Below are 13500 nucleotides of genomic sequence, written 5' to 3'. Positions count from 1 at the left end.
ACCCAGTTCCAACCCAGTTCCAGCCCAGTCCCAGTTCCAACCCAGTACCAGCGGAGTCCCAGTTCCGACAAAGTTCCAGCCCAGTCCCAGTTCCAATCCCAGTTCCAACCCAGTTCCAGCCCAGTCCCAGTTCCAATCCCAGTTCCATCCCAGTTCCAGCCCAGTCCCAGTTTTAACGCAGTTCCAGCCCAGTCCAAGCCCAGTCCCGGTTCTTACCCAATTCCAACCCAGTCCCAATTCCGACCCAGTTCAAACCCAGTCCAAGCCCAGTTCCAGTTCCAACCCAGTTCCGGCCCAGTCCAAGCCCAGTCCCAGCCCAGTCCAAGCCCAGTACCAGTTCTTAACTAGTTCCAACCCAGTTCCAACCCAGTCCAAGCCCAGTCCCAGTTCCAAACCCAGTTCCAGCCCAGTCCAAGCCCAGTACCAGTTCTTAACTAGTTCCAACCCAGTTCCAACCCAGTCCAAGCCCAGTCCCAGTTCCAACCCAGTTCCAGCCCAATCCATGCCCAGTCCCAGTTCTAACCCAGTTCCAACCCAGTCCCAGCCCAGTCCCAGTTCCAACCCAGTACCAGCGGAGTCCCAGTTCCAATCCCAGTTTCATCCCAGTTCCAGCCCAGTCCCAGTTCCAATGCAGTTCCAGACCAGTCCAAGCCCAGTCCCGGTTCCAGCCCAGTACCAGTTCCAACTCAGTTCCAACCCAGTCCAAGCACATTCCCAGTTCCAACCCAGTCCAAACCCAGTCCCAGTCCCAGTTCTGACCCAGTTCCGACCCAATTCTAACCCAGTTCCAACCCAGTCCAAGCCCAGTCCCAGTTCCAACCCAGTTCCAGCCCAGTCCCAGTTCCGACCCAGTACCGACCCAGTCCAACTGCAGTCCAACCCCAGTCCAACCCCAGACCCAGTTCCAACCCAGTTCGCGCCCAGTCCAAGCCCAGTCCCAGTTCCAGCCCAGTCAAAGCCCAGTCCCAGTTCTAACCCAGTTCCAGCCCAGTTCCAGCCCAGTCCCAGTTCCGACCCAGTACCGACCCAGTTCCAACCCAGTTCCAACCCAGTCCAAGCCCAGTCCCAGTTCCAACCCAGTTCCAGCCCAGTCCAAGCCCAGTACCAGTTCTTAACTATTTCCTACCCAGTTCCAACCCAGTCCAAGCCCAGTCCCAGTTCCAACCCAGTTCCAGCCCCGTCCATGCCCAGTCCCAGTTCTAACCCAGTTCCAACCCAGTCCCAGCCCAGTCCCAGATCCAACCCAGTTCCAACCCAGTCCAAGCCCAGTTCCAGTTCCAACCCAGTTCCAGTCCAGTCCAAGCCGAGTCCCAGTTCCAACCCATTTCCAGGACAATCCCAGTTCCGACCCAGTACCGACCCAGTTCCAACCCAGTCCAAGCCCAGTCCCAGTTATAACCCAGTTCCAACCCAGTTCCTGCCCAGTCCCAGTTCCAACCCAGTACCAGCCGAATCCCAGTTCCGACACAGTTCCAGCCCAGTCCCAGTTCCAATCCCAGTTCAAACCCAGTTCCAGCCCAGTCCCAGTTCCAATCCCAGTTCCAACCCAGTACCAGCCGAATCCCAGTCCGACACAGTTCCAGCCCAGTCCCAGTTCCAATCCAGTTCCAGCCCAGTCCCAGTACCAATCCCAGTTCCAACCCAGTTCCTGCCCAGTCTCAGTTCCAACCCAGTTCCCGCCCAGTCCCAGGTCCGACACAGTTCCAGCACAGTCCCAGTTCCAATCCCAGTTCCAACCAAGCTCCAGTCCAGTCCCAGTTCCAATCCCAGTTCCAATCCCAGTTCCAACCCAGTCCTGTCTAATACCAGTTCCGACCCAGTTTCAATCCAGTTCCAACCCAGTTCCAGCCCAGTCCCAGTTCAAACCCAGTTCCATCCCAGTTCCAGCCCAATCCCAGTTCCAACCCAGTTCCAGCCCAGTCCCAGTTCCACCCCAGTCCAAGACTGTCCCAGTTCCAACCCAGTTCCAACCCAATCCAAGCCCAGTCCCAGTTCCAACGCAGTTCCAATCCAGTCCAAGCCCAGTCCCAGTTCCAACCCAGTTCCAACCCAGTCCAAGCCAAGTCCCTGTTCCAACCCAGTTCCAGCCCAGTCCCAGTTCAAACCCAGTTCCAACCCAGTTCCGGCCCAGTCCAGGCCCAGTACCAGTTCCAACCCAGTTCCAACCCAGTCCAAGCCCAGTACCAGTTCTTAACTAGTTCCAACCCAGTTCCAACCCAGTCCAAGCCCAGTCCCAGTTCCAACCCAGTTCCAGCCCCGTCCATGCCCAGTCCCAGTTCTAACCCAGTTCCAACCCAGTCCCAGTTCCGTCCCAGTTCCAACCCAGTTCCAACCCAGTCCAAGACTGTCCCAGTTCCAACCCAGTTCCAACCCAATCCAAGCCCAGTCCGAGTACCAACCCAGTTCTTACCGAGTTCCAGCCCAGTCCCAGTTCCAACCCAGTACCGACCCAGTTCCAACCCAGTTCCAACCCAGTCCAAGCCCAGTCCCAGTTCCAACCCAGTTTTAGCCCAGTCCAAGCCCAGTCCCAGTTCCAACCCATTTCCAACCCAGTTCCAGCTCAGTTCCAGTTCCAACCCAGTTCCAGCCCAGTCCAAGCCCAGTCCCAGTTCCAGCCCAGTCAAAGCCCAGTCCCAGTTCTTACCCAGTTCCAGCCCAGTCCAAGCCCAGTCCCAGTTCCAACCCAGTTCCAAACAAGTCCAAACCCAGTCCCAGTTACACCCTGTTCCAGCCCAGTCCAAGCCCAGTCCCAGTTCCAACCCATTTCCAACCCAGTTCAAACCCAGTTCCAAGTCCAGTCCCAGTTCCGACCCAGTACCGACCCATTTCTAACCCAGTTGCAACCCAGTCCAAGCCCAGTCCCAGTTCCAGCCCAGTCAAAGCCCAGTCCCAATTCCAACCCTGTTCCAACCCAGTCCAAGCCCAGTTCCAGTTCCAACCCAGTTCCAGTCCAGTCCAAGCCGAGTCCCAGTTCCAGCCCATTTCCAGGACAATCCCAGTTCCGACCCAGTACTGACCCAGTTCCAACCCAGTCCAAGCCCAGTCCCAGTTATAACCCAGTTCCAACCCAGTTCCAGCCCAGTCCCAGTTCCAACCCAGTACCAGCCGAATCCCAGCTCTGACACAGTTCCAATCCCAGTTCAAACCCAGTTCCAGCCCAGTCCCAGTTCCAATCCCAGTTCCAACCCAGTACCAGCCGAATCCCAGTTCCGACACAGTTCCAGCCCAGTCCCAGTACCAATCCCAGTTCCAACCCAGTTCCAGCCCAGTCGAAGTTCTTTCCCAGTTCCAGACCAGTCCAAGCCCAGTCCCAGTTCCAACCCAGTTCCAGCCCAGTCCCAGTTCCAATCCAGTACCAGCCAATCCCAGTTCCGACCCAGTTCCAGCCCAGTCCCAGTTCCGACCCAGTACCGACCCAGTCCAACTGCAGTCCAACCCCAGTCCAACCCCAGTCCCAGTTCCAACCCAGTTCCAGCCCAGTCCCAGTTCCGACCCGGTTCCGACCCAGTTCCAACCCATTCCCAGCCCAGTCCCAGTTCCGACCCAGTACCGACCCAGTTCCAACTCAGTTCCAACCCAGTCCAAGCCCAGTCCCAGTCCCAGTTCTGACCCAGTTCTGACCCAATTCTGACCCAGTTCCGAACCCAGTCCAAGCCCAGTCCCAGTTCCAACCCAGTTCCAGCCCAGTCCCAGTTCCGACCCAGTACCGACCCAGTCCAACTGCAGTCCAACCCCAGTCCAACCCCAGTCCCAGTTCCAACCCAGTTCCAACCCAGTCCCAGTTCCGACCCAGTTCCAACCGGATTCCAACCCAGTCAAAGCCCAGTCCCAGTTCCAACCCAGTTCCAGCCCAGTCTGAGCCCAGCCCCAGTTGCAACCCAGTTCCAGGACAGTCCCAGTCCCGACCCAGTACAGACCCAGGTCCAACCCAGTTGCAGCCCAGTCCCAGTTCCGACACAATACCGACCCAGTCCAACTGCAGTTTAACCGCAGTCCAACCCCAGTCCCAGTTCCAATCCAGTTCGCCCCCAGTTCCAACCCAGTTCCACACCAGTCCCAGTTCCAACCCAGTTCCAGCCCAGTCCCAGTTCCGACACAGTCCCCGCCCAGTCCCAGTTCCAATCCCAGTTCAAACCCAGTTCCAGCCCAGTCCCAGTTCCAATCCCAGTTCCACCCCAGTCCAAGACTGTCCCAGTTCCAACCCAGTTCCAGCCCAATCCAAGCCCAGTCCCAGTTCCAACCCAGTTCCAATCCAGTCCAAGCCCAGTCCCAGTTCCAACCCAGTACCGACCCAGTTCCAACCCAGTTCCAACCCAGTCCAAGCCCAGTCCCAGTTCTTACCCAGTTCCAACCCAGTCCCAGTTCCGACCCTGTTCCGAACCCAGTTCCAACCAGGTCCAAGCCCAATCCCAGTTCAGACCCAGTTCCAGCCCAGTCCCAGTTCCGACCCAGTACCGACCCAGTTCCAACCCAGTTCCAACCCAGTCCAAGCCCAGTCCCAGTTCCAACCCAGTTCCAAGCCAGTCCAAGCCCAGTCCCAGTTCCAACCCATTTCCAACCCAGTTGCAGCTCAGTCCCAGTTCCAACACAGTTCCACCCCAGTCCAAGCCCAGTCCCAGGTCTTACCCAGTTCCACCCCAGTCCAAGCCCAGTCCCAGTTCTTACCCAGTTCCAGCCCAGTCCATGGCCAGTCCCAGTTCCAACCCAGTTCCAACCCAGTCCAAGACTGTCCCAGTTCCAACCCAGTTCCAACCCAATCCAAGCCCAGTCCGAGTACCAACCCAGTTCTTACCGAGTTCCAGCCCAGTCCCAGTTCCAACCCAGTACCGACCCAGTTCCAACCCAGTTCCAACCCAGTCCAAGCCCAGTCCCAGTTCCAACCCAGTTTTAGCCCAGTCCAAGCCCAGTCCCAGTTCCAACCCATTTCCAACCCAGTTCCAGCTCAGTTCCAGCTCCAACCCAGTTCCAGCCCAGTCCAAGCCCAGTCCCAGTTCCAGCCCAGTCAAAGCCCAGTCCCAGTTCTTACCCAGTTCCAGCCCAGTCCAAGCCCAGTCCCAGTTCCAACCCAGTTCCAAACAAGTCCAAGCCCAGTCCCAGTTACACCCTGTTCCAGCCCAGTCCAAGCCCAGTCCCAGTTCCAACCCATTTCCAACCCAGTTCAAACCCAGTTCCAAGTCCAGTCCCAGTTCCGACCCAGTACCGACCCATTTCTAACCCAGTTGCAACCCAGTCCAAGCCCAGTCCCAGTTCCAGCCCAGTCAAAGCCCAGTCCCAATTCCAACCCTGTTCCAACCCAGTCCAAGCCCAGTTCCAGTTCCAACCCAGTTCCAGTCCAGTCCAAGCCGAGTCCCAGTTCCAGCCCATTTCCAGGACAATCCCAGTTCCGACCCAGTACTGACCCAGTTCCAACCCAGTCCAAGCCCAGTCCCAGTTATAACCCAGTTCCAACCCAGTTCCAGCCCAGTCCCAGTTCCAACCCAGTACCAGCCGAATCCCAGCTCTGACACAGTTCCAGCCCAGTCCCAGTTCCAATCCCAGTTCAAACCCAGTTCCAGCCCAGTCCCAGTTCCAATCCCAGTTCCAACCCAGTACCAGCCGAATCCCAGTTCCGACACAGTTCCAGCCCAGTCCCAGTACCAATCCCAGTTCCAACCCAGTTCCAGCCCAGTCGAAGTTCTTTCCCAGTTCCAGACCAGTCCAAGCCCAGTCCCAGTTCCAACCCAGTTCCAGCCCAGTCCCAGTTTCAATCCAGTACCAGCCAATCCCAGTTCCGACCCAGTTCCAGCCCAGTCCCAGTTCCGACCCAGTACCGACCCAGTCCAACTGCAGTCCAACCCCAGTCCAACCCCAGTCCCAGTTCCAACCCAGTTCCAGCCCAGTCCCAGTTCCGACCCGGTTCCGACCCAGTTCCAACCCATTCCCAGCCCAGTCCCAGTTCCGACCCAGTACCGACCCAGTTCCAACTCAGTTCCAACCCAGTCCAAGCCCAGTCCCAGTCCCAGTTCTGACCCAGTTCTGACCCAATTCTGACCCAGTTCCGAACCCAGTCCAAGCCCAGTCCCAGTTCCAACCCAGTTCCAGCCCAGTCCCAGTTCCGACCCAGTACCGACCCAGTCCAACTGCAGTCCAACCCCAGTCCAACCCCAGTCCCAGTTCCAACCCAGTTCCAACCCAGTCCCAGTTCCGACCCAGTTCCAACCGGATTCCAACCCAGTCAAAGCCCAGTCCCAGTTCCAACCCAGTTCCAGCCCAGTCTGAGCCCAGCCCCAGTTGCAACCCAGTTCCAGGACAGTCCCAGTCCCGACCCAGTACAGACCCAGGTCCAACCCAGTTGCAGCCCAGTCCCAGTTCCGACACAATACCGACCCAGTCCAACTGCAGTTTAACCGCAGTCCAACCCCAGTCCCAGTTCCAATCCAGTTCGCCCCCAGTTCCAACCCAGTTCCACACCAGTCCCAGTTCCAACCCAGTTCCAGCCCAGTCCCAGTTCCGACACAGTCCCCGCCCAGTCCCAGTTCCAATCCCAGTTCAAACCCAGTTCCAGCCCAGTCCCAGTTCCAATCCCAGTTCCACCCCAGTCCAAGACTGTCCCAGTTCCAACCCAGTTCCAGCCCAATCCAAGCCCAGTCCCAGTTCCAACCCAGTTCCAATCCAGTCCAAGCCCAGTCCCAGTTCCAACCCAGTACCGACCCAGTTCCAACCCAGTTCCAACCCAGTCCAAGCCCAGTCCCAGTTCTTACCCAGTTCCAACCCAGTCCCAGTTCCGACCCTGTTCCGAACCCAGTTCCAACCAGGTCCAAGCCCAATCCCAGTTCAGACCCAGTTCCAGCCCAGTCCCAGTTCCGACCCAGTACCGACCCAGTTCCAACCCAGTTCCAACCCAGTCCAAGCCCAGTCCCAGTTCCAACCCAGTTCCAAGCCAGTCCAAGCCCAGTCCCAGTTCCAACCCATTTCCAACCCAGTTGCAGCTCAGTCCCAGTTCCAACACAGTTCCACCCCAGTCCAAGCCCAGTCCCAGGTCTTACCCAGTTCCACCCCAGTCCAAGCCCAGTCCCAGTTCTTACCCAGTTCCAGCCCAGTCCATGGCCAGTCCCAGTTCCAACCCAGTTCCAACCCAGTTCCAGCCCAGTCCAAGCCCAGTCCCAGTTCCAACCCAGTTCCACCCCAGTCCAAGACTGTCCCAGTTCCAACCCAGTTCCAACCCAATCCAAGCCCAGTCCCAGTTCCAACCCAGTTCCAACCCAGTCCAAGCCCAGTCCCAGTTCCAACCCAGTTCCAACCCAGTTCCAACCCAGTCCAAGCCCAGTCCCTGTTCCAACCCAGTTCCAACCCAGTCCAAGCCCAGTCCCAGTCCCAGTTCTGACCCAGTTCCGACCCAATTCTGACCCAGTTCCAACCCAGTCCAAGCCCAGTCCCAGTTCCAACCCAGTTCCAGCCCAGTCCCAGTTCCGACCCAGTCCAACTGCAGTCCAACCCCAGTCCAACCCCAGTCCCAGTTCCAACCCAGTTCCAGCCCAGTCCCAGTTCTGACCCAGTTCCGACCCAGTTCCAACCCATTCCCAGCCCAGTCCCAGTTCCGACCCAGTACCGACCCAGTTCCAACCCAGTTCCAACCCAGTCCAAGCCCAGTCCCAGTTCCAACCCAGTTCCAGGCCAGTCCAAGCCCAGTCCCAGTTCCAACCCATTTCCAACCCAGTTCCAGCTCAGTCCCAGTTCCAACACAGTTCCAGCCCAGTCAAAGCCCAGTCCCAGGTCTTACCCAGTTCCACCCCAGTCCAAGCCCAGTCCCAGTTCTTACCCAGTTCCAGCCCAGTCCAAGGCCAGTCCCAGTTCCAACCCAGTTCCAACCCAGTTCCAGCCCAGTCCAAGCCCAGTCCCAGTTCCAACCCAGTTCCACCCCAGTCCAAGACTGTCCCAGTTCCAACCCAGTTCCAACCCAATCCAAGCCCAGTCCCAGTTCCAACCCAGTTCCAACCCAGTCCAAGCCCAGTCCCAGTTCCAACCCAGTTCCAACCCAGTCCAAGCCCAGTCCCTGTTCCAACCCAGTTCCAACCCAGTCCAAGCCCAGTCCCAGTTCCAACCCAGTTCCAGCCCAGTCCCAGTTCCGACCCAGTACCGACCCAGTCCAACTGCAGTCCAACCCCAGTCCAACCCCAGTCCCAGTTCCAACCCAGTTCCAGCCCAGTCCCAGTTCTGACCCAGTTCCGACCCAGTTCCAACCCATTCCCAGCCCAGTCCCAGTTCCGACCCAGTACCGACCCAGTTCCAATCCAGTTCCAACCCAGTCCAACCCCAGACCCAGTTCCAACCCAGTCCAAGCCCAGTCCCAGTTCCAACCCAGTTCCAGCCCAGTCCCAGTTCCAACCCAGTACCGACCCAGTCCAACTGCAGTCCAAGCCCAGTCCAACCCCAATCCCAGTTCCAACCCAGTTCCAGCCCAGTCCCAGTTCCGACCCAGTTCCGACCCAGTTCCGACCCAGTTCCAACCCATTCCCAGCCCAGTCCCAGTTCTGACCCAGTACCGACCCAGTTCCAACTCAGTTCCAACCCAGTCCAAGCCCGGTCCCAGTCCCAGTTCTGACCCAGTTCCGACCCAATTCTGACCCAGTTCCAACCCAGTCCAAGCCCAGTCCCAGTTCCGACCCAGTACCGACCCAGTCCAACCCCAGTCCCAGTTCCAATCCAGTTCGCCCCCAGTTCCAACCCAGTTCCACACCAGTCCCAGTTCCAACCCAGTTCCAGCCCAGTCCCAGTTCCGACACAGTCCCCGCCCAGTCCCAGTTCCAATCCCAGTTCAAACCCAGTTCCAGCCCAGTCCCAGTTCCAATCCCAGTTCCACCCCAGTCCAAGACTGTCCCAGTTCCAACCCAGTTCCAGCCCAATCCAAGCCCAGTCCCAGTTCCAACCCAGTTCCAATCCAGTCCAAGCCCAGTCCCAGTTCCAACCCAGTACCGACCCAGTTCCAACCCAGTTCCAACCCAGTCCAAGCCCAGTCCCAGTTCTTACCCAGTTCCAACCCAGTCCCAGTTCCGACCCTGTTCCGAACCCAGTTCCAACCAGGTCCAAGCCCAATCCCAGTTCAGACCCAGTTCCAGCCCAGTCCCAGTTCCAACCCAGTTCCAGCCCAGTCCCAGTTGCAACCCAGTTCCAGGACAGTTCAAGCCCAGTCCCAGTTCCAACCCAGTTCCAACCCAAGTCCAACCCAGTTCCACACCAGTCCCAGTTCCAACCCAGTTCCAGCCCAGTCCCAGTTCCGACACAGTTCCCGCCCAGTCCCAGTTCCAATCCCAGTTCAAACCCAGTTCCAGCCCAGGCCCAGTTCCAATCCCAGTTCCACCCCAGTCCAAGACTGTCCCAGTTCCAACCCAGTTCCAACCCAATCCAAGCCCAGTCCCAGTTCCAACCCAGTTCCAATCCAGTCCAAGCCCAGTCCCAGTTCCAACCCAGTACCGACCCAGTTCCAACCCAGTTCCAACCCAGTCCAAGCCCAGTCCCAGTTCTTACCCAGTTCCAGCCCAGTCCAAGCCCAGTCCCAGTTCCAACCCAGTTCCAGTCCAGTCCAAGCCGAGTCCCCGTTCCAACCCAGTTCCAACCCAGTCCAAGCCCAGTCCCAGTTCCACCCTGTTCCAGCCCAGTCCCAGTTGCAACCCATTTCCAACCCAGTTCCAACCCAGTTCCAGCCCAGTCCCAGTTCCGACCTAGTACCGACCCAGTTCCAACCCAGTTCCAACCCAGTCCAAGCCCAGTTCCAGTCCCGACCCAGTACAGACCCAGTTCCAACCCAAGTCCAACCCAGTTCCAACCCAGTCCCAGTTCCGACCCTGTTCCGAACCCAGTTCCAACCAGGTCCCAGCCCAATCCCAGTTCAGACCCAGTTCCAGCCCAGTCCCAGTTCCAGCCCAGTCAAAGCCCAGTCCCAATTCCAACCCAGTTCCAACCCAGTCCAAGCCCAGTTCCAGTTCCAACTCAGTTCCAGTCCAGTCCAAGCCGAGTCCCAGTTCCAACCCATTTCCAGGACAATCCCAGTTCCGACCCAGTACCGACCCAGTTCCAACCCAGTCCAAGCCCAGTCCCAGTTATAACCCAGTTCCAACCCAGTTCCAGCCCAGTCCCAGTTCCAACCCAGTACCAGCCGAATCTCAGCTCTGACACAGTTCCAGCCCAGTCCCAGTTCCAATCCCAGTTCAAACCCAGTTCCAGCCCAGTCCCAGTTCCAACCCAGTTCCAGCCCAGTCCCAGTTCTGACCCAGTTCCGACCCAGTTCCAACCCATTCCCAGCCCAGTCCCAGTTCTGACCCAGTACCGACCCAGTTCCAACTCAGTTCCAGCCCAGTCCCAGTCCCGACCCAGTTCCGACCCAGTTCCGACCCAGTTCCAACCTATTCCCAGTCCCAGTCCCAGTTCTGACCCAGTTCCGACCCAATTCTGACCCAGTTCCAACCCAGTCCAAGCCCAGTCCCAGTTCCAACCCAGTTCCAGCCCAGTCCCAGTTCCGACCCAGTTCCAACCCGATTCCAACCCAGTCCAAGCCCAGTCCCAGTTCCAACCCAGTTCCAGCCCAGTCCCAGTTGCAACCCAGTTCCAGGACAGTCCCTGTCCCGACCCAGTACAGACCCAGTTCCAACCCAAGTCCAACCCAGTTCCAACCCAGTCCCAGTTCCGACCCTGTTCCGAACCCAGTTCCAACCAGATCAAAGCCCAATCCCAGTTCAGACCCAGTTCCAGCCCAGTCCCAGTTCCGACCCAGTACCGACCCAGTTCCAACCCAGTTCCAACCCAGTCCAAGCCCAGTCCCAGTTCCAACCCAGTTCCAGGCCAGTCCAAGCCCAGTCCCAGTTCCAACCCATTTCCAACCCAGTTCCAGCTCAGTCCCAGTTCCAACACAGTTCCAGCCCAGTCCAAGCCCAGTCCCAGGTCTTACCCAGTTTCACCCCAGTCCAAGCCCAGTCCCAGTTCTTACCCAGTTCCAGCCCAGTTCAAGCCCAGTCCCAGTTCCAACCCAGTTCTCCCCCAGTTCCAACCCAGTTCCACACCAGTCCCAGTTCCAACCCAGTTCCAGCCCAGTCCCAGTTCCGACACAGTTCCCGCCCAGTCCCAGTTCCAATCCCAGTTCAAACCCAGTTCCAGCCCAGTCCCAGTTCCAATCCCAGTTCCACCCCAGTCCAAGACTGTCCCAGTTCCAACCCAGTTCCAACCCAATCCAAGCCCAGTCCCAGTTCCAACCCAGTTCCAATCCAGTCCAGGCCCAGTCCCAGTTCCAACACAGTACCGACCCAGTTCCAACCCAGTTCCAACCCAGTCCAAGCCCAGTCCCAGTTCTTACCCAGTTCCAGCCCAGTCCAAGCCCAGTCCCAGTTCCAACCCAGTTCCAGTCCAGTCCAAGCCGAGTCCCCGTTCCAACCCAGTTCCAACCCAGTTCCAACCCAGTCCAAGCCCAGTCCCAGTTCCACCCTGTTCCAGCCCAGTCCCAGTTGCAACCCATTTCCAACCCAGTTCCAACCCAGTTCCAGCCCAGTCCCAGTTCCGACCCAGTACCGACCCAGTTCCAACCCAGTTCCAACCCAGTCCAAGCCCAGTTCCAGTCCCGACCCAGTACAGACCCAGTTCCAACCCAAGTCCAACCCAGTTCCAACCCAGTCCCAGTTCCGACCCTGTTCCGAACCCAGTTCCAACCAGGTCCCAGCCCAATCCCAGTTCAGACCCAGTTCCAGCCCAGTCCCAGTTCCGACCCAGTACCGACCCAGTTCCAACCCAGTTCCAACCCAGTCCAAGCCCAGTCCCAGTTCCAACCCAGTTCCAGCCCAGTCCAAGCCCAGTCCCAGTTCCAACCCAGTTTCAGCCCAATCCCAGTTCCAACCCAGTACCGACCCAGTTCCAACCCAGTTCCAACCCAGTCCAAGCCCAGTCCCAGTTCCAACCCAGTTCTAGCCCAGTCCAAGCCCAGTCCCAGTTCCAACCCATTTCCAACCCAGTTCCAGCTCAGTTCCAGTTCAAACCCAGTTCCAGCCCAGTCCAAGACCAGTCCCAGTTCCAGCCCAGTCAAAGCCCAGTCCCAGTTCTTACCCAGTTCCAGCCCAGTCCAAGCCCAGTCCCAATTCCAACCCAGTTCCAACCCAGTCCAAGCCCAGTCCCAGTTCCAACCCAGTTCCGGTCCAGTCCAAGCCGAGTCCCAGTTCCAACCCAGTTCCAACCCAGCTCCAACCCAGTTCCAACCCAGTCCAAGCCCAGTCCCAGTTCCACCCTGTTCCAGCCCAGTCCAAGCCCAGTCCCAGTTCCGACCCAGTACCGACCCAGTTCTAACCCAGTTCCAACCCAGTCCAAGCCCAGTCCCAGTTCCAGCCCAGTCAAAGCCCAGTCCCAATTCCAACCCTGTTCCAACCCAGTCCAAGCCCAGTTTCAGTTCCAACTCAGTTCCAGTCCAGTCCAAGCCGAGTCCCAGTTCCAACCCATTTCCAGGACAATCCCAGTTCCGACCCAGTACCGACCCAGTACCGACCCAGTTCCAACCCAGTTCCAGCCCAGTCCCAGTTCCAACCCAGTACCAGCCGAATCCCAGCTCTGACACAGTTCCAGCCCAGTCCCAGTTCCAATCCCAGTTCAAACCCAGTTCCAGCCCAGTCCCAGTTCCAATCCCAGTTCCAACCCAGTACCAGCCGAATCCCAGTTCTAACCCAGTTCCAGCCCAGTCCAAGCCCAGTACCAGTTCCAGTTCAAACCCAGTTTCAACCCAGTTCCCGCCCAGTCCAAACCCAGTCCCAGTTCTGAGCTAGCCCCACTTCCCTCTGTCCAGTACCACTATGGTGTTCTGGATCAGTATGTGGTGGTCTACCTGCTCCACAGCGCTGCTGGATGACGGCTACAAGCGGGTCCCGTCACACTGCGTTTTGTGTTCTCATTTGGTGGTTTGGTCCTGGATCTGGTCTACTCTGACTTCCAGAACACCAACGGACCCCCAGACCTGATGCTGGACCCCCGGACGGTGTGTGTTTGTATGGAAGAGGTGGTCAACAAGCGGCCCGCGGGCACCCAGCAGACGCCGCTGCTGCAGGGATACCTGAAGAAGATGGACGGACACGCGAAGAAGGTGGACAACAGCCTGACAGAAGCCCAGAGATTCTCATCGTTACCACGGAGACCAGCGGTCAACATCGAGTTCAGAGATGTGTCCTACTCCGTCAGAGAGGGACCCCGGTGGAGGAGGAAAGGTAGGACGTCACACCTGAGCATCTACACAGGACCAAAAGACCTGGGGCCTCATTTACGAAGCTGTCGCACAAAACCCGCCGTACGCCGGTTCTCGTCCACTTCTGGGGTTTCTAAAAGCAGGACTTGGCGGTAAAACGTCCCGACCTCCACGCCAACTCTGACCCCGGCGTACGACATCTGGAGAAACAGGAAACGGCGACACCAAAGGCAGGAAATAAAAAGAAATCTGAGCCATTTGTTCCAAATGAAATGTAAACTTTCCCCCAGAATGTTGGACATTAACAGCATCTGCAG

General features: G+C 58.1%; 1 protein-coding gene across 1 annotated transcript in view; it reads left to right on the top strand.

The window, feature by feature from the left end:
- Positions 1-13500, top strand: part of abcg1 (ATP-binding cassette, sub-family G (WHITE), member 1) — a gene marked incomplete at both ends in the record, with an annotated part of 203676 nt that overhangs the window by 21127 nt on the left and 169049 nt on the right. The window contains one exon of the mRNA XM_079246101.1: positions 12938-13205. Within this exon, the coding sequence (XP_079102227.1) occupies positions 12938-13205 (268 nt within the window). The remainder of the gene's footprint in view (positions 1-12937; positions 13206-13500) is intronic.

Source organism: Telmatherina bonti (genome assembly GCF_933228915.1).
Source record: "Telmatherina bonti genome assembly, chromosome: 9".
Lineage (NCBI taxonomy): Eukaryota > Metazoa > Chordata > Actinopteri > Atheriniformes > Telmatherinidae > Telmatherina > Telmatherina bonti.
Note: the sequence above shows the minus strand (reverse complement) of the source record. Positions and strands in the feature narration are given on the sequence as shown.